The 25,908-nt window shown below is 36.5% G+C and overlaps 1 protein-coding gene across 1 annotated transcript in view; it reads left to right on the plus strand.

Annotated features, from left to right (window-relative positions):
- The window catches only part of LOC102735413 (protein TALPID3), an 83,532-nt gene that overhangs the window by 18,376 nt on the left and 39,248 nt on the right, over nt 1–25,908 (plus strand). The window contains exons 9-16 of the mRNA XM_081830446.1: nt 231–349; nt 5,514–5,713; nt 8,479–8,638; nt 9,401–9,620; nt 10,147–10,403; nt 11,573–11,649; nt 16,754–16,888; nt 19,263–19,440. Of these exons, the coding sequence (XP_081686572.1) occupies nt 231–349; nt 5,514–5,713; nt 8,479–8,638; nt 9,401–9,620; nt 10,147–10,403; nt 11,573–11,649; nt 16,754–16,888; nt 19,263–19,440 (1,346 nt within the window). The remainder of the gene's footprint in view (nt 1–230; nt 350–5,513; nt 5,714–8,478; nt 8,639–9,400; nt 9,621–10,146; nt 10,404–11,572; nt 11,650–16,753; nt 16,889–19,262; nt 19,441–25,908) is intronic.

The raw sequence follows: 25,908 nt of genomic DNA on the forward strand, positions 1-25,908 counted from the left end.
CAGAGTCCATCGTCTCTCGTGGTTCGTCTACCCCTCCGATTTCCCCCGCTTCATTCTTCCCCTCCTGCTACCTTCTTCTTTTTTTTTTTTTTCTTAACATATATTGCATTATCTGTTTCAGAGGTACAGATCTGAGATTCAACAGTGGGTAAAGTTTATTTTTAAGGGTGTTATTTCTAACACTTTATACATTCAGTCAAATTTAGGAATCTTCAACTTTTATTCCCCAGGGTAGAACAAGAAATAATGTCAAGAATTATCTCTGGGCTCTTTCCCATCCAACAACAGGCCATACCTAATGTCAGCACTTCAGTCAGTGAGACAAGTGAACCATTGACTTCTGACATCGGTAAGTGAAATGGAATCTTTTACTTTTTTTTGGTATTGAAAGATAAAACCTTGGGGCACCTGGGTGGCTTAATTGGTTGAGCATCTGACTCTTGATTTTGGCTCAGGTCATGATCTCATGAGTTGTGGATAGAGCCCCACGTTGGGCTTTTCACTCAGTGGGGAGTCTGTTTGAGATTCTCTCTTTCCCTCTGCCCCTCCCTGCACACATGGGCTCTTTCTCTCTCTAATAAATAAATAAATCTTTAAAAAAAAAGGTAAAACCTTCAAGTCGTGGATTTATGTATTTTAGAAGTAAGTTTAGAAGATAGGCTCTTACTTCCAATATCATTTCCCTGTTTTCTCTATGGTGGAGGTAAGTTTTCTCTCACCTCCGTATTTCATACTGCAGCATTCAGATTATTCTATCCCTCCATCCCTCCCACCCCAAATCTCTCTATTACTTCCCATAGCACTTTGTATATATATTTGGTATGGGAACTATCAGATTGGATTACAATTGGTTTATGTATCTGTTTCACTAGACTATAAATTACTCGGGATTACAGATGTTTCTCCTTTAGTGCCTAGCCTTTGCCACCTAATGAGACTTTAGGTATTCACTGAATGGACGATTGAGCCTCTTTATGGAACCTGAATCATTCTCTTCATCTTTCCTCCTGTTCCTCTTCTGTCTTCTTTCCTTCTTTCTTCCTTTTCCTCCTCCTCCTCTTCCCTCTTCTCCCTTCTCCTTTTCCATCAGCTTCTTTGAGGTATACTTTACTTGCCATAATATTCACCAATTCTAAGTGTACAGTTTGGTGAGTTTTGATAAATAAACACAACTATGTATTAGCCACACAATCATGATAGAGAAAAACAATTCCATTGTTCCAACAAGTTCGTTCATGCCACTTTGTAGTCCCATGCCTACTGGGCACTAACAGCCACTGATCTGCTTTCTATTACTGTATTTTTGCCTTTACTAGAATTTTATATATATGTAGTTGTATAATATGTAGCCTTTTGTGTCTGCCTTTATTTAGCATATGGCTTTGACAATCATATTTTATGCATGTAGTAATATTACATTGTATGGATCTATCATAATTTGTTAACACAGTTGCCAGTTGATGGAAATTTGTAGTCTTTTCATTTGGGGCTATTGTAAATAAAGCTATGATATGGATATTTCCAAGCAAATCTTTTAGACACATCTTTTAAGTTCTCTTGGTCATATGGTAAATAGGTGTTTAACTTTATAAGAAACTGCTAAATATTTTGAGGCTGTTCTATTTTGCATTCCCAGCCAGCAGTGCATGAGAACTCCAGTTGCTCTACATCCTCACCAGCACTTGGTGTTGTCAGTGTTTTTAATTATAGACATTCTGTAAGCGTGTAGAGATACCTCATTATTTGCATTTCCCTAATGACTAATGTATATTTTTTTCATGTGCTTATTTGCCACCTGTACACTTACTTTGGTGAAATGTCCTTTTAAATCTTTTGCCCATTTTTAAATTGAGGTTTGTGTCTTCCTATTACTGAGTTGTAGAAGTTCTTTATTTATTCTGGATACAAGTCCTTTATTGGATATATTTTGCAAATAGGTTCTCCTAGTTTGTGTCTTGCCTTTTTATTTTCTCAGCATTGTCTTTTGAAAACCAGAAGGTTGGGGCACCTGGGTGGCTCACTCGGTTAAGTTTCTGCTTTGGCTCTGGTTATGATCCCGGGGTCCTGGGATCAAGCCCTGCGTCAGACTCCCTGCTCAGTGGGAAGTCTGCTTCTCCTTCTCCCTCTGCTGCTCTCTCTGCGGCTCCCCCTGCTTGTGCTCTCTCACTCTTGCTCTCTCTCAAATAAATAAAGAAATAAAATCTTTAAAAAAAAAAAAAAAAAGAAAAAACCAAAAGGTTAATTTTCATGAATTTTAATTTATCAATTTTCCTTTTATAGTTTGTGTTTTTTGGCATATTATTTATGATTCTCAAAATCATTAAGCTTTTCTCCTATGTTTTCTTCTAGATGATGTATGGCTTCAGACTGCATTTAGGTCTATGGTACATGTTGAGTTAACTTTGATCCCTACTTTACACCATATACGAAGTTTTTTTTTAGTGTATAGATATCTAGTTGTTCTAGCATTATTTCTTGAAAAGATTATCCTTTCTCCCAATGAATTGTTTTGACACTGTTGTTGAAAATCAGTTGGCTAAATATGTATGAATCTGTTTCTGGGCTTTTTTTCTGTCCCTTGATCTGTAAGTCTGTTTTTATGTCAATACCACATTATTGTAATTTAAAAATAAGTCTTGGGGCACCTGGGTGGCTCAGTCGTTAAGCGTCTGCCTTCAGCTCGGGTCATGATCCCAGGGTCCTGGGATCGAGCCCCGCATCCGGCTCCCTGCTCTGTGGGAAGCCTGCTTCTCCCTCTCCCACTCCCCCTGCTTTTGTTCCCTCTCTCGCTGTCTCTCTCTGTCAAATAAATAAATAAAATCTTTAAAATAAATAAATAAAAATAAGTCTTGAAATTGGATTGTGTAAGTTCTCCAAATTTGTTCTTTTTTTCTTTTTTTAAGATTTTATTTATATAGGGCGCCTGGGTGGCTCAGTTGGTTGAGCAACTGCCTTTGGCTCAGGTCATGATCCTGGAGTCCCTGGATCGAGTCCCGCATGGGGCTCCCTGCTCGGCAGGGAGCGCGCTTCTCCCTCTGACCCTCCCCCCTCTCATGTGCTCTCTCTCATTCTCTCTGTCTCAAATAAATAAATAAAATCTTTAAAAAAAAAAAAGATTTTATTTATATATTAGAGAGAGAGAGTGTGTGCCTAAGCATGACCAGGCGGAGGGGCAGAGGGAAAAGGAGAGGAACAGGCAGACTCCCCACTGAGAGCAGAGTCGGACAAGGGGCCTGATGCAGGGCTTGATGAGGGGTTCTATCCCAGGACCCTGAGATCATGACCTGAGCCAAAGTCAGACACCTAACTGACTGAGCCACCCAGGCGTCCCTTTTTCTTCTTTTTAAAACATTCCTATGTATCATTACCTCTATTGTTTTGCTTTCTCTCCAGTCCAGAATTACCTACTTTTCTTCCTCCATAGACTGTCTTTTAACTGCCCAAATCCTAGACTTCAGAGTCTATATTTATGGCTTATACTTTCTCATTGCCCACTTTCTCTTTAGTCCTTATGGAGCTTTCTGCCCTTTCCCTAATGAAACTCCTCTCTCACAGAATTTGGTTGTCAAGAATAACCTTTTTTTCCAAATCCTTATCTTCCCTCATGGGTCTAGCATGGGTGCTGTTGACCACCTCTAATTCTTTTTTTTTTTTTAAGATTTTACTTATTTATTTGACAGAGAGAGAGAGAGAGACAGCCAGAGAGGGAACACAAGCAGAGGCAGAGGGAGAGGGAGAAACAGGCTTCCCGCGGAGCAGGGAGCCCGATGTGGGGCTCAATCCCAGAACCCTGGGATCATGACCTGAGCCGAAGGCAGACGCTTAACGACTGAGCCACCCAGGCGTCCCAACCACCTCTAATTCTTAAAATGTCCTACTCATTTTGGTTTCTTAGAATCCATTCTGTTGTTGTTTCTGCTATCTCTTTGATTTCTTTAGGACTTTATTTCATCATCATTTTTTTTTTTCCTGTTCAGTTGCTCACCCCTAAACCACACATCTAGGCTGCAAACTTGCAGTTCTGTCTGTTGATGAATATTCTACTTGATGCTCCACTGGCATCCCAAACTTGACATGTCCAAAGTTTTTCTAGCCCAACCAGCCCTTTCTTTGTTTCTGTTTACATTAATATCAGAATTTTCCAAGTGCCCAATCGCCAAAGCTTTGAAGTTATTGTTTGTTCTATTTTCTTTTCTTTATTTTTCCTCGTCTCCACCCGGCCATAGCCTGTACCCTCACTCCATACAATTTATTGTTGCATTTAGTTAATTCTTCCTGTTTAGTATAACTTGAATGCCTCCTCCACTGCTACCACCCCAGGTTTTCTTTCAGCACTTTTGGAAGGAAGGGAAAAAATGATCAACAAAGTTATGAGGAAATTTATGTTTTCCTGGATGAAAATCTTAAAATTTCCAAATTGGACATTTAGATCCTATTCTCTTCTATTAAAAGCATGTGTGTTTGCTTTTGTTTTTGCCTATATCTGGGTAGGGCTTTTTGGCCTTTATAACAGAAATGTTCTAATTTCTGATCATGCCAAAACAATAAATTATAAGAACTGAAAAGGAGACGTATCTACATATACTGTCAAATACAAATTTGACATTTGATAGTGTTTGCTATGGTAACTTCAGAGTAAATTGCTATTACTTATCCCTCAACAAGTGATCTCAAGACACCTGTAACCACTTTTTAGGGAATTCTGGATATTGCTGCCTTAGGTGTACTAATTAAGGAATACTCTTTAGAGAGGTTATGTCTGCATCAAATTGTATTGATCATTGTTTACATGTTTTCCACACAGAGCTTTAGAAATATAGCCTTCTGATGTCAAGCATGTAAACTACTATAAAAGTTTGAGTAGGATTAGCCTGTAGTGTTAATAACTGATGTATCTGCAACTAGAAGGAAGGAAGGTTTGTCTTCATTTATGAAGCAGCTATTATTTCTCTAAAATCCCCCACAGTCATTGGGTCTTTGTGTTTTGTTATTTATTTATTTATTTAAAAGATATTTATTTGAGAGCGAGAGAGAGAGCACAAGTCAGGGAGAGAGGCAGAGGAGAAGCAGGCTCCCCACTGGGCAGGTTGCCCAACTCTGGGCTGGATCCCAGGACCCTGGGACCATGACCTGAGCTGAAGGTAGACACTCAACCGACTGAGCCACCCAGGCACCCCTGTGTCTTTGTGTTTTGACCAAGATCTATCATAGGGTTTCCTGTTGCCCTGTTCTTGAAAATGTGGGTTGTTTTCAGATGAGAACATTTGATGTGGATACAAGTCCTTTTTATCACTAAATTCTGAAGTGGTAGGGAAGAGGCCATGTAAGTAAAGTTTTCATCTGGGTGTTTTCATCCCCTTTTTGGTTTGTTAAAGAGGGTGCTCATTATGTGAGTTATCATACACATATGTTTGCATCTCTAAAATTTTAAGAATTAAGATTTGGATTGCAGGCATGTGTCTTGCACACTTATTCTGAAATTCTTTCATTTCTTTTTCTTTTTTTTTTTTTAGTGGAAGGAACAAGCAATGGTGCCCTCCAGCTTTTTGTTGATGCTGGGGTTCCTGTGAATTCAGACATGATTAGCCATTTTGTGAATGAGGCTCTTGCTGAGACCATTGCTGTCATGCTGGGTGACAGAGAAGCAAAGAAGCAAGGTCCTGTTGCTACAAGTGTTTCTGGGGATGTTTCAGCAAGCAACACATACTTGCCGGTAGGAGTGACTCTCCTTTCATGACTTGGAGTCCTGGGGAATTTTTGATACATTTATTAAAAAACAGTAAGATGGACAAATTTTAAATTAGGTATCACAATAAGATCATAGTTTGTGGTGGAGATTGATTTTTTTGTTGTTGTTGCTATGATATTATAGTATTATTTTCCCCAGCATTTAACTTTTAAATCTATAGAAAAGTTGAAAGTATAATACAATAAATGTCTGTATACCCTTTATCTAATATTTACCAATTGATAACTTTTTGACATATTTTATGTCTTTATATGTTATATATTCTTTAAAAATCATTTGAAAGTTGCAGATATTATGACATTTCACTTCTGAAAGCAGCAGTATCTCCTAAGAACAAGATACTTTATTACATAATCAAAATGCCATCATTATACTCCTGAAGAAATGTAACATTGATATGTTAGTACTATGTAATATAGAGTCCATATTCGAATTTCCCTTTTGTTCAAAAAATATCCTTTATAGATTTTTTTAAAATTCAAGATATAGCCAATGTTCACACGTTACTTTGGGTTATTATATAAACTGCTATTTTTAATCTTCAAAAGAAAAGATATTTTAGGCACTTTTGTTGTTTGTTTCATCACCCTTACTATGCTAAATGGTTTCTAACCTATTATAGGAACGTGGAATTACACAAAACCAAAATAGACTCTATACTACTACCAGATGTTGAAAACTTTGTAGTCACTTCTGATTCTATAGATCACGAGGGCATCATTTTATATAGGTGAAACATTTAAACTACCTCATTTGAGGTATAAACAAAGTTACATATTTGAATTTTATAGAGATTGGTATAATGTAATTGGCATGATGTGATTAGTGTGCCAGAGATTAGGTACATAGTTTTGGTCTGTGCTTTTTTAGCTAATTGGTCATGCATGCGGTGCAGATGTTGTCAGGGTTATGGCTTTCTCTGTGCTAATTAACGTTGGTATGTTTTCTGCCCATATACTGCATATACTCTCATGAGAGTGATTGAATGAGAAAATGTAAAAAATTCAGTATAAATAGGCAGTATATACAGTTGTTAAGAGCATAGACTTGGGAGTTGGGAAGATCTGAATTTGAACCCTCCGCCCTGTTGCTTTAGTTTCATATGTATAATAGAGAAAATACATAGAGTTTAAATAACCAGGACTTTACCAAAATCTGCTTACTGAGTATCTGGGAGGGCAAGCTCCCTTTCCCCACTGCCATATTGTTCATTATCTTCAGAATTGTCATGACTTTTCTTGGTCCTTTGATCTTCCAAATATATATTACAATTTAGTTTTCAAGTGCCATGAAAGATTTTTTGAGGATTTTTATGGGAATTGATCCGATTTTGATTGGTTTAATTTGGAGAGAATTGCCATCTTTATGATACTGTTATCATCTTAGCCAAGATTTTGTGGAAAATATAGTGAGATGATGAATGAAAAGAGCTTCATCTAGTGCCTGGAATTTGGTACTCAATAACTAATTGTTTATCATCATTATCCATTACCAATACTAGTTAGAATACCTTCACATTCTCTCATGATGATGGTCAGTAGCATTATATTTGAAAACAGTGCTCTTATGCTGTTGTTTTATGTAGTCAAGAGGAAAGAAATAAAGGCTGAGAATATGCTAATTATTAAGCAGTGCCGTAGAATTTCTAATATGCTTCATGGTTTTAAAATTGCATATCAATTTTCAACTCATAATCAAAATAAAGGCTAATTACCCTCCTGTATACAGATGTTTTAGAATGAGAAGAAAAAAGACAATGTATTTGAAAAAATAGGTAAAAGACATGTCTAGACAGTTCACACACACAAAAGAAATACAAATGGCCCATATACATATAAAAAGATGGTCAGTATCACTGATAATAAGGAAAAAAATCACTGAAACCACATTTTTACTTATTAGATTGGTAAAACACCAGAAGTTTGATAATGACATTGTGTAGAAAACCTTGGGGAAAAGGGAATTCACATACCTTCTTGTGGTTAGTGTACAATAATAAAACCCTGCAGAGGGAAATTTGACAGTATGTATTCAAATTAAAAATACAATTAACCCTTTAACCAAGCAGTCCCACTTTTAGGAAGTTATCCCACAGATAATCTATACACATATGAAATTATGTTTGATGACTCTAGGGAAGGGAATTAGGTAGATAGGATATGGCCAGGAAAGGAGACTTAATTCACACTATCTTTCTTTTGTACCTTTTTGAATTTGAATAATTACCTATTTTACAAATCCATTTTAAAGTGTTTACTTTTTCCTTCCTCAGTCCTTTCCATCTCCATATTGTCTTCATTTCATCCCCCCCTGCTTTTTCTTATCTTTCCACTGCTTTTTACAAGCTCTCTTCTTTGGTGCTAAAAGGCTGCTCTTTGATATCTTGTCAGTTAAAATACTTCCTTTCTGTTATATGGCCTACCCAGCTTGTGTTTGCATTTGATCTTCAGCTGTATATTCACTGTATCTTCCTCTCTATATTAGAAGAGAGAGCCTTAGATTTCTTTGGGGTCTACTTCAGAGGCAGAGCTATTTCAATAGCCTGAGGGTTTCTGCAGGCTTGTCTTGAAACTAACAGCTAGAAGTTCAAGGTAGGGCTCCGTTTCTTCCCTATTCATTTAAATTCTCTGTAATCTCTGAATGAGCTCATTTCATTGTTTTACATTATCTTTATTTGGGTGATTATAATATCTTGGGTGATTATTGATATCTTGTTTTATTTATTTTAGGCGAGAGTATGTACCCCAGTGGCTACCCCACAGCCAACTCCTCCTCACTCACCTTCATCACCTCCTAAGGAGCTTGTGTTAGTAAAAACTCCAGATTCTTCTCCCTGTAATTCAGATCATGATTTAGCTATTCCTGCAAAAGAAATACTTGCTGAAAAAGGTAGAAACCTTATTTCTGTACATCAGTTTTTATCTAATAACTATTACATAAGATTACATGGTTTATTTTATGTTTTATAGATTAATATGCACATACCTTTTGCTTATTAGGTTTTAATAAATCATTTTTTCTTGCAAGGAAACTAAGAAATTGGTTGCCACTTTTTAAAGTATATGATCTAGGGGTACCTGGCTGCCTCAGTTACTAGAGCATGCGACTCTTGATCTCAGGGTTATAAGTTTGAGCCCCACATTGGGCTTAGAGGTTACTTAAAAAAATAAAACATCTTAAAAAAAAAACAGTTAAAAAAGTATAGGATCTAATACACACTTAGACTACTTTTAAGTTCAGGGGCGCCTGGTTGGCTCAGTCGGTTAAGCATCTGCCTTCAGCTCAGGTCATGATCCCAGCCAGGGTCCTGCATCGGGCTCCCTGCTCAGCGGGGAGTCTGCTTCTCTCTCTGCCCCTTACCCCACTTGTGCTCTCTCTCTCCAATAAATAAATAAAATATTTTTTAAAAAAGACTACTTTTAAGTTCACGGCAGTGTAAAAGTGATAGGTCTTTTCAAGATTATTTTCTTATACTTTACTAAATTAATTTGGGCATTTTCCCATTAATGGCCATTATTATTATTATTATCAATGATTATTGCCATTATTTGTACACCAAAATGTTAAGAAATTCCTGAAGCAACATATCTTGCCTTTCTATGGAGTTGTTTATTGACTTTTTAAATTTCTTTTTAAACAAAAAATCTTTAGGAAATGATACGCCTGCCATCACACTTGTTAATACTCCAGCGGTTACCCCTACTACGACACCTCCTCCTGCAGCAGCTTTTTCCCCAACTTTGTCAGAGATTTCCATCGATAAATTGAAGCTGTCAGACCCAGAGCTTCCTAAGCCATGGAGTGATGGAGACCTGCCACTGGAAGAAGAGAATCCTAACTCTCTTCAAGAAGAACTTCACCCAAGAGCTATGTAAATGATAACATATTCACTTTCAGAAACTGCATTTCATCTTAAGTTGACACGAAGGATCCATTGAAAACATCAGAAATGATGAAGCTTTATAAACCACAAGCTATTTTATACTTCAGTAGAAAGAAGTTTCATAAACTTTAAAGTTTTTAAAATTTTTACCAGATTTACTTATGCCTTCAATTCTTTTTTAAAACATTTTTTGTGAAACAGATTAAAATATGTATTGTTATAATATTGTTAGTAAAATAGAAAATGATTTCTCCTCAGAGTGAATCTTCTTTACACTGATCAGTTAACTTTTATATTACTGTACAGATTTATTTTAGAGATGGTAGAACTTTCAAGATGGTCTATGATTAAAGCATGAAAACAATTTTGGAAAAATAAATCTTGGTAATTATAGTAGTGCAGATTATGGAAACACTTTGCTAAAGGAGACCTTTGAATCAGGTTTTTAAAATATAAAAATTAATATAGGCCTTCAGTGACCTAATAAATTCAAAATATGTCTTTTTCTTCTTAGCGTAATGTCTGTGGCCAAGGATGAAGAACCTGAGAGTGTGGATTTCCCTGCTCAGCCTGCACCTCCAGAACCTCCAGTTCCATTTACGCTACTTCCTCCTGGCACCAAGGCCCCTTCCCCCACACAGATGCCAGGTTCTGATTCATCAACAACGGAGAGCACCTTGAGCGTTACTGTCACTGAAACCGAGACTTTAGATAGACCCATCTCTGAAGGAGAGATTTTATTTAACTGTGGTCAAAGAGTGGCTCCCAAGAGTAAGTTAACTTGTATCAATTGATTTCACTGGTTACATTATGATAATTTCTAATACTTTTCTATGTCTAGTGTTTTTACTTAATTTTCAAGATTAAACATGGTATAATAGAAAGAATATGGACTCTGCAAGGTAACTTTTCTGTGCCTTAACTTCAGAAAGTAAAATCTTGCTCATAAATCTCACCTTCCAGAAATAATATCATTCTTAATAGTTTGGGGTATACCCTTTCAGTCTGTTTTTTTCTATGCATATATAGATACCTAAATACGTGTGTGTGTGTGTGTACTTTTACCTTTAAAAATAGGATCATACTATATATGTTGTTTTGAAGCCTGAATTTTTTTACCTAATAACATATTGTGGACATCTTTTTTATCAATACATGTAGCTGTACTTCATTTTTTAAGTTGTGTGTAGTCTATTAAAACAATGCCATAGTGGTTGGCATGTAGATTGCTTTCAATATTTCCATACTATTCGTAAAAAATAACCCTCCAATGACCATTCTTACACACACACACTTTGTGCACCTATCTGATTAATTCCTTAGAATACATTCCTAGAAGTGGAATTACTGAATCAGAATATGCACCTTTAAGGGGCACCTGGATGCCTCAGTCGTTAAGCATCTGCCTTCGGCTCAGGTCATGATCCCAGGGTCCTGGGATCGAGCCCCACATCGGGCTCCCTGCTCATCAGGAAGCCTGCTTCTCCATCTCCCACTCCCCTGCTTGTGTTCCCTCTCTCGCCGTGTCTCTCTCTGTCAAATAAATAAATAAAATCTTAAAAAAAAAAAAAAGAATATGCACCTTTAAAATAGTGATACATTGCCAACATGTTCTTTAGAAAGGTTAACCAGTTTTTAATTTTAAGCAGTTTTTAATTACATCAGTAGTATTTAGGAGTGCCTCTTTCTCAATTTCATAGTTACCATTGATATCTATAGTTTTTTTTTAAATTTCTGACAGCTGATAGGTAAAACAAAAATCTCATCTTTGTTATAAAATGTACTTTTAAAAAAACTGGTGAGATTGAGTAGCTTGTGAATTATTTATGAACAGTATTTTTATTGTATGGTCAAATGTAATGTTCTATGGCTTTATGGTAAGATTGTTTATGAAATTTATGTTTCTTCTGTTTTCTAAATTTTTATAATGTAATTTCTAGTTTTAGGAGATGAAGGACTGTATTTGATGAACCTAAATGATAGCTTATCCAGTACTCTGCATGATGCCCTTGAAATGGTAAGAAATTATTGGCTCCATATTGAATTCTGACACAAAGAATATTTTGATGAATTTGTTGCCATTGATCAGGGTTTTTTCTCAGATATTTGAGTTACAGGTATAAAATTTAATAAAATATCCATGAAGGAATTTAAGGCTTCTTGCACATTTCATTATCATATTTGCACATTTCATTATAATTGTGAGAATGAAAAGAAAATTATTAACCTCTGTGGCTCCAGTACTTGAAAAGTACACATTTAATGTAATTATGTAATGAAAATCTAGCTCAGTGCAAATTGTCATATGGGTATAGTGCCTTTATAATATTTCAGACAGGGCTTTATCTGTTTAAACTTGCTCTCTTATGATATACTTGTTATTTTTCCCTAATCAGGATTATAATTCTTTGTGCTAAAAATAATTGAATTTATTGGCATAAGAAAAAGAAACTGAAATAGGACAAAGTAGTACCAGCACTTCCTAGTTATTACCTAGCTCTATGGAAGAAAAAGTTGGCATTTAAAAACATGATTACAGGGGCTCCTGGGTGGCTCAGTTGGTTAAGCACCTGACTCTTGATTTTGGCTCAGGTCATGATCTCAGGGTCCTGGGATGGAGCCCCATGTTGGGCTCTGCACCCAGCGGGAAGTCTGCTTGAGGATATTCTCTCTCTCTCTCTCTCTGTGTCTCTCTCTCTCCTCTCTCACCCTCTGCCCCTCCCCTCACTCTCTTTCTTGCTTGGCCTCTCTCTCAAATAAATAAATAAATCTTTAAGAATATATATATATATATATATTATTATAGGGGTGCCTGGGTGGCTCAGTTGGTTAAGTGGCCAACTCTTGATCTCAGCTCAGGTCATATATATATATATATATATATATATATATATGTTTATATATTAAATTATATATTATATATAATTTTCATAATATGTAATATCAATTAGTATTACAATATATATACTATCAATTATTACATATCTACATATAAATATCATATAGAAATGATAATAGGAATTTTCTTTTGAAATACTACTAAGGAATAGAAATCTTTACTTTTTATATATATTTTTAACCACCTAAGCAAGGGAAGGTAGTTGTACTCAACTTTCATCTACATTTATCTATAGCCTTTGCTAAGCATTGCTGTTATTGTTGCTCTTTTTTTAAAAGTTTGATAATTTTTGACATATGTATATATCTGTAAAGCCATTACTACAATCAAGATAATGAACATACCATCATCCATCACTCCCCAAAGTTTCCTCGTGCCCTTTTGTAATCCCTCCTCCTCATATCTTATCAGTCCTCTCATCCCCCACATATCTACCACACTGCTGGTCTACTTTCTGTAGCTATAGTTAGTTTGCATTTTCCAAAATAACAGAAATGGAATCACATGGTATGTATTCTTTTTTTTTTCCTGGTTTCTTTAACTCAGCATGATTTTTTTTTTTTAAAGATTTTATTTATTTATTTGACAGAGAGAGACATAGCAAGAGAGGGAACACAAGCGGGGGGAGTGGGAGAGGGAGAAGCAGGCCTCCCCCCGAGCGGGGAGCCCGATGCGGGGCTCGATCCCAGGATCCTGGGACCATGACCTGAGCTGAAGGCAGATGCTTAACGACTGAGCCACCCAGGCGCCCCTCAGCATAATTATTTTGAGATTCATCTGTGTTGTAGTGTGTGTGTATCATAGTTTGTTCCTTTTTATTGCTGTGTAGTAACGTGTTGTATGGATGTACTACAATTTGTCTATTCACCTGTCAATGGACATTTAGGTTTATTCCAGTTTTGGCTATCACAAAGCAACTATGAACATTTGTGTTCAAGTTTTATGTGGACATATGCTTTCATTTCTCTTGGGCAAATACCTAGGAGTGGAATGGATAGATATGTGGTAGATATATGGTAAACTTTTTAAGAAAATCTGTTTAATTTGATCTCCTAAAATTTTGTGTTGGGTGCTCGCTTCGGCAGCACATATACTAAAATTTTGTGTTGGCTTTTGCACCTATGTTTTATAGGAGTTATATTTTACAGGAATTACAGGAATCTGCAAAGAGTTTTGGGCTTTGCGCAAGCATATGGTTAAATCGCCTAAAGACAGTTTTACCCTTTTGAGTCTTGCTTTAAAGATTCATGAGGCAAGACCAGAGCAGTACTCACTCTAGGGCTATTTGTTCCCTATTGTGGAGGCAAGACCCTTCTAGGCACTCCAGCCATTGCCTCATTAAATGTGGTCTTCCAGCCTACCCGGTAGGAAGAGCTATTATTCCAGCCTGTGTACACATGGACAATGTTGGAGCCAGTCCTTTGTCCAGCCTCATGTGGTTACCTCACATGCATGTGCTGATCAGTATTCAGTGCTCAAAGGGGACCCTCTGCAGCTCTCCAGAGTTCTCTCCCTGTGCAGCTTTCGCTTTTCTGGGAGCCTATCTTACGAACTCTAGCTGTCTTGGCTTCTTGGAATTTCAGCCCCGTCTTCTCAGTTCAGGGGGCCGCTGAGCTCTGCCTGCATTCTCCCTCCTGTGCCACAGCCTGGAAACTCCAGCCTGGAAACTCCAGCCTGGAAACTCCAGTGAGCTGGAGCAGTCACAGGGCTCTCCTGATTCGTTTCCATCTCTCAGGGATCACCGTCTTTTGTTACCTGATGTCCCACATCTTGAAATGCAATTTTTTCATGTACTTTGTCCATGTTTCAGTAGTTTCAAGGTGTTGGGTAAATCTGAAAGTAAAGTCTGGTGGCATTATTATCTTTCCATTGGTATCATTATACATGATCATGATGAAAACAGAGAGATTGGTCTATTTTTGAAAAGTCACGTCCTTCTGTCCCTTTATAATCATAATGCTAGAAGTTCCTGTAAAGCAACCACTTGAAGTGATGTAAACTAGGACTGTATATTAAATTCACTGGGGGAGGTTTTAAAAAATATGCATGCTGGTTCCATCCTCTGACAGATGGATTTGGTAGGTCATGAGAGTTGTATGGTGTGCACGTGTGTGGCCAGTTAGAGGCCTAGACCTGTATATTTTGAAAAAGTTCCCAGTGTTCTCATGTGCGTCCTTTGTTATATGTGACATCTCATTTTACAGATGAAGTTGAGTGAGGTTAAATGACTTGTCCATGTCACATAGCTATTCAGTGACAGATACACAACTCTTTTTACATAGATACATGATACCTTTTCATTTTAAGCTAATAATTGTACATTTTGAGTTCTAATTGGGGCTATCTGAATCCTAAAGCTTAAGTTACAAGGGGCTGGGTGTGTGTGGTGGAGCATTTCTCAAGTCCACAAGCAGCTTTGGAGGCTAGGTAGCATCTTTATGTTATTAAGGATGTTAATCGTATAAAGATGCTGAATCTGGAAATTAATATATCCAAGTAACAAAATTTGTTAAAAACAATTTGCTTTACTGTATACAGGGGTATAAAATAATGCATTAAGGAGATGTTTTTGTAAGTTTTTAATGGAACAATTACTTCTCTTAACAGTAATTATCTATTGCAAGTAATTGAGTTCATTATGAAGAGAGTGGAAATCACTTTATGAAATAATATGTGGGGAAGGCAAAATGAGATCTTTATTTTCAGAGAAGCATTAAACTAACATTTGGTTTACTTAATATGTCATTATGGCATTTTTACCCATTCTTAGAACTTTATCATGGTGCCAGAGCATGTTTAAGTTTATAGTAGGGTTGTTTAAAGTAATAGCCAAACCAAAATGGGACTAAATGATAATATCTTTTTTTCTTCATTTGAAACTGAACTCTAATGTTTTTGCTAAGCCTAAATCAAATATGCTACAAATTCTTTTTTTTTTTTTTTTATTCATTTGAGAGAGAGAGAAAGGGAGAGAGCAAGAGTGGGCATGAGGGGTGGGGAGAGGGAGAAGCAGACTCTCCACTGAGCAGGGAGCACTCTTTGATGATCCCAAGACCCTGGGATCATGACCTGAGCTGAAGGCAGAGGCTTAACCCACTGAGCCATCCAGGTGCCCCAGATATGCTAAAAATTCATAATGAAGGGGCGCCTGGGTGGCTCAGTGGGTTAAGCGACTGCCTTCGGCTCAGGTCATGATCCTGGAGTCCCTGGATCGAGTCCCGCATCGGACTCCCTGCTCAGCAAGGAGCCTGCTTCTCCCTCTAACCCTCCCCCCGTCATGTACTCTCTCTCTCTCTCTCATTCTCGCTCCCTCAAATAAATAAATCTTTAAAAAAAAAAAATTCATAATGAAGTCAAGTGCAGAAGTACAATTTTGAAAATCCAAGAACAACTTGAAGTCATGTCACCAATAGGCATTTATCTATATACAGCTGGGGGATAAAGACTTACAGTAATCTAGAATTAATAAACTTTGTTTCATTACTAGTAAAATAGTAAGTAAATTACTTAGTAAAATACTAAGTGAAACATACTACTGATGGAATTAAAAATCTTGTTAATAGTTGTATTTACAAGGGAATCCAATTTCTCTGACTCTGAGCCCACACTGTCCTTCATCTTTGGGATAAGGTCTTATTTGAAGTACCAAGAAGCCTAGTCTGGGTCCTCCAGGAAGGGTTGCAGTACCTGCTCCCTAGCCAAGTACCAAAGGTCAGCCGAAAGGCAAAGGGACAATCAGAGGTCTATAGGTGCCTTAACACATTTCTGTACTTTTTCATTTTTGCGTGTGGTCCAGGTTTCAGCATCCCCCCAGTGCTCTGCCCCCATCACTACACTGGTGTTGCTTTGGGTGCTGCATAAATATGAAGCAGGAAACTGTGTGAACCAAAAACCTGATGGCCCTACATAAAACATTTATGAATCCTTATAACTCAATCACTTGGGACAGAGGATCCAATTTTCATGTTTATTATAATAAATGTCCAGTTTAAGTGTAAGCAAATTATTTTATAGTGTTGTTTCTATTTGAGGCAAACTAAAGAGTTGTTAGTACAGTCAAATGGAAATGAGAACTAGATGAAAATAGTGTCCACCTTCTTTCCACCAAGTGCTAATATAACCATTTTCATGATGGCTGCTATGTTTCATTAATCACAAGTCAAGAAAAATGCAGTTGTTTCGTAGAATTTTGTTATGTTAATTGTCTTTATATTTCATTCAGGAAGATGATCCTCCCAGCGAAGGACAAGTAATTAGGATGCCCCATAAAAAAATTCAAGCAGATGCAATTCTTTCTCTTCTTGCTAAACAGAACCAGGACTTCTTGGTTTCACAGCAAGCAGTCTATCATTCAGAGGTACTTATTAACCTTAATGATTTTTGTTTTCTTTTGGTTTGATCTAAATACAGAAAAAATAACAAAAATATTCCTACTTTTAGTGAAAGCATGCTAATTCTTCAGCTTATTCAGGGGTCAACCTTATAGTAACTTTAACCTGAAATCAGAGCTCTAGAGTTTTACAGCTGAAAGGAATTTAGGCCATCTGTTCCAGCCCTCTTGTTCTACAGTTGAAAAAAACTGAAAAAACCGAAGCCCTTTTAAATGATTTGTGAGGATCATTCATTCTTTCTTTCTTCAGCCATTTACTGAATATCTACTATCGCCAGACACAACCTTGGAAAAGGTACAAAGATGGAGGAGACAGGACCCTACCCTTAGGGAACTTACAGTCCTGTAGGGAGAAAAGGGCTTAACAATTACTCTATAGTTGATAACTGATCAAAATATTTAGAAAGTGTTGAATATCTCAGTGTAACTAGCACTTTAGATAAAGAGAAAAGTCTGGAGAAGTTGGTTGAACTAGATGATCATAAAGAACCTTTTAAGCCATGGAAAGGCTTGGGCACTGTAGAGGCAAGGAGGGCACAAGGTAAGATACTTAGGAAGGAATATGGAGGTTTTATAATCCAGTCCTGGTGTTTGGAGGGGAAGAGGGGAATGAATCCTGATCCGGTTTCACCTGCAACTTTTCATCCCAGATGGGGATGATGTTACTCTTACTCTGGGGCACCAGTGCCTGCAGTCTGGGTTGTTGCCAAGATCAATGATACTTATGAGTATGAGAGCATTTTGTGAGTAGGCAAGCTAAGGCTTCAGTAGAATCATAGAGTATTAAGGTGTTAAATAGCTCAGCAATTACAAGCACCCTAGAAAATTGATTCATAATAGAGAAGGTACTATTTATTACACAACATTTTATATGGTAGTGGCAAAGTAATAGAGACACTGTGAAATATTCCTAATTATTTTCTAGGGAAAGTGTATCTGCTGTCGTTCTAATCTTTGCCTAAGAGTCTCCAAAGGTTTTATATTAATTTCAAAACATTCCTTTTCTATTTAGAGGTTGTTGAGGTAATTGATGTTCCTAAACAAAAGTCAGATTAGGGACTTAGAGGAGATAGAACTACATAAGAATTTGGGAAAATTGTAGAAAATCTTGAATGTTGAGCTAGGAAGTTAGGCTTTATAGTCAACAGAGCCATCGAAGGTGTTTCAGCAGCGATTTCTTCATATGTTCTAGAAAAACACTTGGTTGTAATTAAACCCCATTTAAATGAGAAAGCATGAGAGCTTTCAGATATTAGAACTTTTATTCAGTTCTTGATTAGTAAACTCATAGTTAGAATATTTATTTTCTTTATTTTATTATGTTATGTTAATCACCATACATCATTAGTTTTTGATGCAGTGTTCCATGATTCATTGTTTGCGTATAACACCCAGTGCTCCATTCAGTACGTGCCCTCTTTATTACCCATCACCAGGCTAACCCATCCCCTGCCCCAGAACCCTCAGTTTGTTTCTCAGAGTCCATAGAATATTTCTAAGTCACAAAATGTGGTAGTGATCATGTATATAATTTTTAATGCAGAAAGAAAATGGAAGTCTTCATTTTTTTAGTTTTTAAATTTATTTTATATATTTGATAAAGAAATGTATTTGTACTTGTATACTTTCCTGGGGGAAGAACTTACATTAAATATGATGAAAGTAGTCTTCTTCAACTTATGTACTTCTAAAAAATGTAACAGTTTGGATAGGGGTAATGTTTGTCACTTAACTATAAGGTTCACCCTAACAAGTTCAGGCAGTTTTCATTAATGAAGAATGAAAGATAAATTTTTTATTATTTTAATTTGAAGCTGTATGAATATGCAGTGTGTGCCATTATTTTAAATCATAAAATTTTTCTTACGTGTTTTGCTATCAAATTTGGAGTTTGAAAAACATAATGGTTATTTAACTTCATAAAAAATAAGATATTAGCAACAAAGCCTATTGCCAGATGCCTGATTGAACTTTTTTTTTTTTTTTAAGATTTTATTTATTTATTTGAGACAGAGAGAATGAGAGAGAGCACATGAGAGGGGGGAGGGTCAGAGGGAGAAGCAGGCTCCCTGCCGAGCAGGGAGCCCGATGCGGGACTCGATCCAGGGACTCCAGGATCATGACCTGAGCCGAAGGCAGTCGCTTAACCAACTGAGCCACCCAGGTGCCCTGAACTAACTTTTTAAGTCTGTCTTTCAGTAGTGTGTGTGTGGCTTAATAAGCACGGTCTAAAATACCTTTCAAGCAGTCAAGTGTCATGGATCATGGTATTTGACAAATTTTTGCTGTTTTGACTTGGTTTTAATATAGTGCTCTTAACAATTATTTCTACCTTTGATAGGACTTGGAAAACAGTGCAGGTGAACTTAGCGAAGGACAAAGGCCCAGGCTGACAGCAGCAGTAGAGAACATCTTACTGGGACATTCTGTCTCTATGCAGCCACCTGCCACGAATGCAGAGTCTTTGGATCAGAAATGTGCTCCTAAGCCATTATCTCAACAATTTGACACAGTTACAGGTATACATCAAAATATTGCTTCTTGATATATCATTTATTAGAATGTACTGGAATCCCATCACACTGTCTTTGTACTATTTCCGTGCTGAATACTATATTCTGTTTTGTGTTATAATTACAGTAGTGATCCTAATCTGAATTAAGAAAATAGCTATTTTCAGGTGGGGGCAAAATTTCTTTATTAAAAACAGTCCGTTTTGGCTCCTGGGTGGCTCAGTCGTTAAGCGTCTGCCTTCAGCTCAGTTCATGATCCCAGGATCCTGGGATCGAGCCCCGCATCGGGCTCCCTGCTCAGCGGGGAGCCTGCTTCTCCATCTCCCACTCCCCCTGCTTGTGTTCCCTCTCTCGCTGTGTCTCTCTCTGTCAAATAAATAAATAAAATCTTTAAACAAACAAACAAACAAAAACGGTCTGCATTATTGAAAAGTTTAGTAATGACTTTTTTTTGTGGTCTATATGCCAGTATTTTCCCAAATGTGATTCAGGTATCAGTGTTAGTACGTGAACCACTGGGTGGTGCATGGAGTAATTTTGGTAATATGCATACATACACTTGAAATTATTTAATAGTGATATGTTTAGTTTACTGTATATTAAAAAAATATAATTTAGAACACCAAACTGTGACAGAACATATCTTGTTTAGGACAAGGTTAAATTAGATAATACTGTAGAAATTCACTCTTCACATTGTATGAATTTCTGACACTGTGCTCAGCGCACTCATCACTATTTTAGAACCTCATTAGCCAGACTTTCTGCTATAACATTTTGGAAATAAGAATAGAAGAGAGAATACCGATCACTAGCATATACAGTTGATTCTCATTATCTGTGCTAGTTACGTTCTGTGGAGTCACCAGGAACACTGCATTAGTAAATACTGACCCATTGCTCCTCGGGGAAAATACAGACCTAGATTCCTGCAAGCCTCTGATCATCTTTGTCAACTGATCAATATATAACTGTGTTAATGTGTGTTTCTTTTTAAAGGAATTTATTGTAATATATATTGTTGGTGCATTAACATTATGCCCAAGGTCTACAACACTGTAGCTCATGCCTGAACAAAGCTTATAGACTCCATGTATTTTTCTCTCTAATGCCTGTCATACTTTTGTGCACTTAGGATCCCAGATAGCACTATAGCACTATGAGCGGGGGCCACTTGAAACCACAGATCACCAACAAAAAGCACAAAAATGTGAATAAACAGTGAATAGATAGCAAAAAGGACCCTTGTTTACAGTATAAGAACTGAAATAAGAAAACAGAGCATCAGCTTGTTCAGCTTCAGCTGGTAAAGTGTATGTTGGGTGATGCAGAAGTTTTTTACTGATCTACCCGGGTCTGTGAATGATCACAAAAGCACTTTGACTATGGATTTTGTGGTTAGAAATAAATTAGGTGAATTTGCAAATGTGGAATCAGCAAATTAATGAGGAGCAAATATATTCTCATTTACTGATTTTTCCATGCCCATTTCTGCATTCTCTTAAGTGAAAAGAACTTATGGAGGTATGCAGATTTTCCAAAAATCAGAAAAGGAAATGCATGAAGTTAGAAAAACATTGGTATAGAGTATTTAAAATCTCCATTTTATATTGAGTGAACACCTCGTATCATTCAGAATTAAGAGAAATTCAAGACTAATTTTTCCAGGAGAATAAATGTAAAGTAAGATTGGAGTTATTTCTCATTTTGTGCCCATAGTGAGAGCATTAAATGTTCTGCGTTCTTTTAAATGAGTAGGATTTAAAATGGCATAAAATGTGACTTTTTGAAGTTTTTATTTAAATTCTAGTTAACATACAGTGTAATATTAGTTTCAGGTGTACCAATATAGTGATTCAGCACTTCCACTTGCTCATCACAAGTGCAGTGCTTAATCCCCATCACCTGTTTTACCCATTCTCCTCCCCTCCCCCACTTTCGCTCTGGTGACCATCAGTTTGTTCTCTGTAGTTAAGAGTCTGTTTCTTGGTTTGTTCCTATTCTTCCACCCCCCCCCCCGCCCCCGCCTTTGCTTGTTATTATTTGTATCCAGCTAACCGTAGATTGCAGTTAAACAGAATTGACACTAGGTGGCTCTCACAGATCACTTGAGAGCTGCTGGGTACTTGAGAAAAACTAGGTACTTGTTAAATTATTATAGAATAAAATACATGAGGATATATCCTGTTTAGTCTCTCCCTATCCCTCTGGTAGCACCTAGCATATTATCTATAGTACAGTGTATTTATAATAGTAGGTACACTATAGATATTTGTTTAATAGGAAAAAAATAGTAAGTTATGTGGCATAACATAAAGATCGAGCATACAGATGAGGCAATATAGCAGAGTGTGGCTAAGAATTTGGGCTTTTGGAGTTTCAGGTATCAGTTTGAGTTCCAGCTCTGTGTACTTTGAGGCAAGTAACTTAATATCTCTGAGCCCAATAATTTTATTGGGATTGTATTTCTATTAGATTTATACAGGCAAAATATATTAGTAAATTACAGTATTGTTTGCCACAAATGAATGGATCAAAATAATTCTTTTCAAAACAACAACATTTTATGAAGCAATCTATTAATGACCTTTTGTGTTATTTCATTTGTCTGCTTCCTATATGCTTGGGAATAGAATTCATCTGCTTAATTTACAAAAACCAAATAAGGAAATGTTCAGAATTTATTATGGGCCACCCCAGTGTGTTTCAGTTATACTGCACTATTAGCTGTAGTTGAAAGCTATTGCAAATGTGCATTGTGTAGATTAAAAATATTTTGATAGTGGTTTAGATGTTGAAGCTATAATTCTTAGTTCATAAAAAAAAAACTCATTTATTTTATCTATGGGTTGTGTATCCCATTTGTTAACTGAGGATCTCTCTTTTAAAGTTAGTATTAGGAAGAATGTCTGCCTTAGAAGTTTCCAAATAATAAAAAAGTAAAATTAAAAAAATATGTATCTGAGCCCAAGTTTCTTCATCTATCAAGTGGGGATAATATTTAATAGATGTTTGCTATGTAGCAAATGAGGAAGGACCTTGTGGGCCAAATATGCAATGAGACACTGGGAAAAAGTCAAAAAATAGCAAGACTTGATCAGGGAAATATTAAGTACTTTATCAATGAATTAGACCTTAGGATACAATGAGATTGGAGTAGTGAGCAGAAACTAGGTCCTAAAAAATCCTGGATAATATATGAAATAGTTTTTGGATTTACTCTAAGATGATAGGGATCCATTTGTGAACCAAATAGAAAATAATGCCAACCTTATTTTATATTTATGCCCATGGAAAATTCAGTCTTGAATTTCTATCAATTCTGAATGTTTTGTGATATTCACAGATCCATTAAGGATTGTAAGTAAATGACTGATATGATGATGATCTTTGTCTTTTATTTAGCATGATCATCTAAGGTACAGTGTGGTGAATAGATTGGAAAGGATTAAGACTGGAGGCAAGGAGCCTGATTGGACAGCTATTACAGTAAAGCTGGTGAAACATTATTCAACAGTGAGGAAATGTAAAAAGGGAGATTTGAGAGACAAGGAGAATGGACAAGACTTAAGTTTGAATATGAGAAAAGCAAAAGAAAGGAGAATCTATCCATATGGTTGGATAGATGGAATTTCTATTCACTGAGAGAGAGGGAATATGGAGAAGGGATAGAATTAGGAGGAAATAAGGATGAATGGGGTTTTAAGCATGTGGAATTTGAGGCGCCTTTGGGTTTCATGCAAATGGAAAAATCTGTTAAATTTGACAAACCCAAAGCTGCTGCTGGCACTGGCAATTTTGGGTGGACTTAGCCTTCTCTGAAAGTCTTAAGTGTCTAAGTCTAAGGTTGCTTTTTCATCACAATAAGATTCTAGAAGAGTAAAATTAGGGATTTCAAGTTATGATAAATTTGATGTGAATGATACAATTGTTACAAAGAGCTAAGTTACATTATACAGACAAGACACCCACACTCAATGAGCATACTTTTTAGAAGTGATACCATTGTGTTGTTGAGCAAATTTAGCATTGTTATGATGGCTGTCAGGGAATTCTTTCCTGACCCTTTATCACTGGGTTAGATGCCTGTCATATGTGCTCTCTGTATAGTCCTCTAATGGTGCTTTTGTCACACTGATCTGTAATCTCACTTGAGGGTAGGAACTTTATCTTGTTCACTGTCCTATCCCTGTCATCTAGCAGAGTCTGTAGCACCTAGGACATAGGAAATATATGTTAAATGATAGGGTGTTCTATGAGTTGAAAGCTATTACACATTTTGAAGCATTTGGGAGATATTTGATTATATACTTTCGGGGTTTTTACATTTAGGTCTTTTATCAAATTTTACCTTGTGTCTTTTTAATGAATTTTTTCTTTATACCATACATTAACCACATATAATTTTACATAAAACAAAATGTGATTATATCATACATTAAATTATAGACTCTTTTTGGAGTGCCTTCTATCCATTCTTCGTCCTCACATTTTCTCCTATCCCATATTTTGCCTTACCCCAGCTAACTCATGTTAAGATTCTGGCATGTAATCTTCCTGTTTTTGTCCATAGACACACTCATGTGTATAATATACATGATAGATACATATGATGTGTGTGTGTGCTGTTATTTTACAAGTTGAGATCATATCATGCCCACTTGCCTGCATTTGTTTTTACACCGTAAATCCTATGGAAATTACTCATAAGTCTCTGATTGCCTGTGAGTTTCTGTGTCTTTTCATGTTTATTGGCCATTTGGATTTGCTCTTCTGTCAATTACCTACTTAAGTGCTTTCCCCATCTGTTAGGTTCTGAATTTTTCTTAAAACAATGTAATATTATTTCTATATTTTAGATGTTTTCTATCACCTGCATTGCAAGTATCTTTTTCCAAATTTATACTGAATTCATTGACATTTTTTATGGTCTTTCTTTGCCATATAGTTAACAAAAATTTTTATATAGTTATTTCTATCTTTTATATTTTATGTGTTTTTATGGCTTGGTTAGGTTTCTGCTAACACAAGTTTATACCTGTAGTCTTGTAGATTTTCTTGTGAGCTTTTCATCATTTAGTATATATTTATATTTAAGTCTATCTGGAATTTACTTTTGCAAATGGTGTAAGGTAGAAGTCCAATATGATTTTCTTCCACATAAATAGCTAGTTGGGCCAGCATCAACTAATAGATAAGCTGTTTTCCTTTCTACTGAATTAAAATATCAACCAGTTTGTATATTATTCTCATAGAGGTAGGAATATTTTTCTGGATTCTTTATTATAAGTATTCTGGATTCTTTATGATCTAAAACATATTAGACTATAGTGTCTTCATGGCACATTCTATTATCTGACAGGGCAAGTTTCCCCTTCAAAAAGTTTTTCATACTTTTGTTGGCAGGTCTCAGACATTTATTCCATATAAACTCTAAAACTTTTTTTCTATTAAAAATCACCCTATGGGCACCTGGGTGGCTCAGTCGGTTAAGCGTCCGCCTTTGGCTCGGGTCATGATCCTGGGGTCCTGGGATCGAGTCCCACATCGGGCTTCCTGCTCAGGGGGGAGTCTGCTTCTTCCTCTTCCTCTGCCCCTCACCATGCTGTGCACTCTCTCTCTCTCAAATAAATAAATAAGATCTTTAAAAAAGAAATCACCCTAATTGGAATTGTACTGTTATGTATTAATATTGGAAGAATTAATATTTTTATGGTATATCTTATTATTCAGATAATGTTTTGTTCCTGTCAATAAGATGTAATAATATTCATCATGTGGATTCTATGCTTTTCTTAATAATCTTATTTTTAATTATTTTAATGTTTTGGTCACTATAGTAAAGGATTATTTTTCTATTTTTAGGTGCATACTGGTATAATATAGAGAGAAACCAATGATTTTTATATATTTATCTAGTATTAAGTCTAATTACTGAATTCTCTTCTTAAATCTAATGGAGGGCGCCTGGGTGGCTCAGTTGGTTGAGCGACTGCCTTCGGCTCAGGTCATGATCCTGGAGTCCCGGGATCGAGTCCCGCATCGGGCTCCCTGCTCAGCAGGGAGTCTGCTTCTCCCTCTGACCCTCCCCCCTCTCATGCTCTCTCTATCTCATTCTCTCTCTCAAATAAATAAATAAAATCTTTAAAAAAAAATAAATCTAATGGAGTTCTTTTTTCTCTCTAGAGTCTCTTGTTTTTCTAGATACATAACCGTATTATCAGCACGGAGTTTTTAATATCTTCTCTTTTAACATTATTTGTGCTAATTCTTTTACCTTAATTCATTTGCCAGCCCTTGGAAAATCTTGGAAAAGTGACATATGAATAGAATAAGACATATCAGAATATAAAGAGGCTAAGGGCGCCTGGGTGGCTCAGTCATTAAGCGTCTGCCTTCGGCTCAGGTCATGATCCCAGGGTCCTGGGATCGAGCCCCGCATCAGGCTCCCTGCTCAGTGGGAAGCCTGCTTCT

The sequence above is a fragment of the Leptonychotes weddellii genome, chromosome 9 (assembly GCF_054177405.1).
Source record: "Leptonychotes weddellii isolate Sample4059 chromosome 9, ASM5417740v2, whole genome shotgun sequence".
In the NCBI taxonomy this organism is placed as follows: Eukaryota; Metazoa; Chordata; class Mammalia; order Carnivora; family Phocidae; genus Leptonychotes; species Leptonychotes weddellii.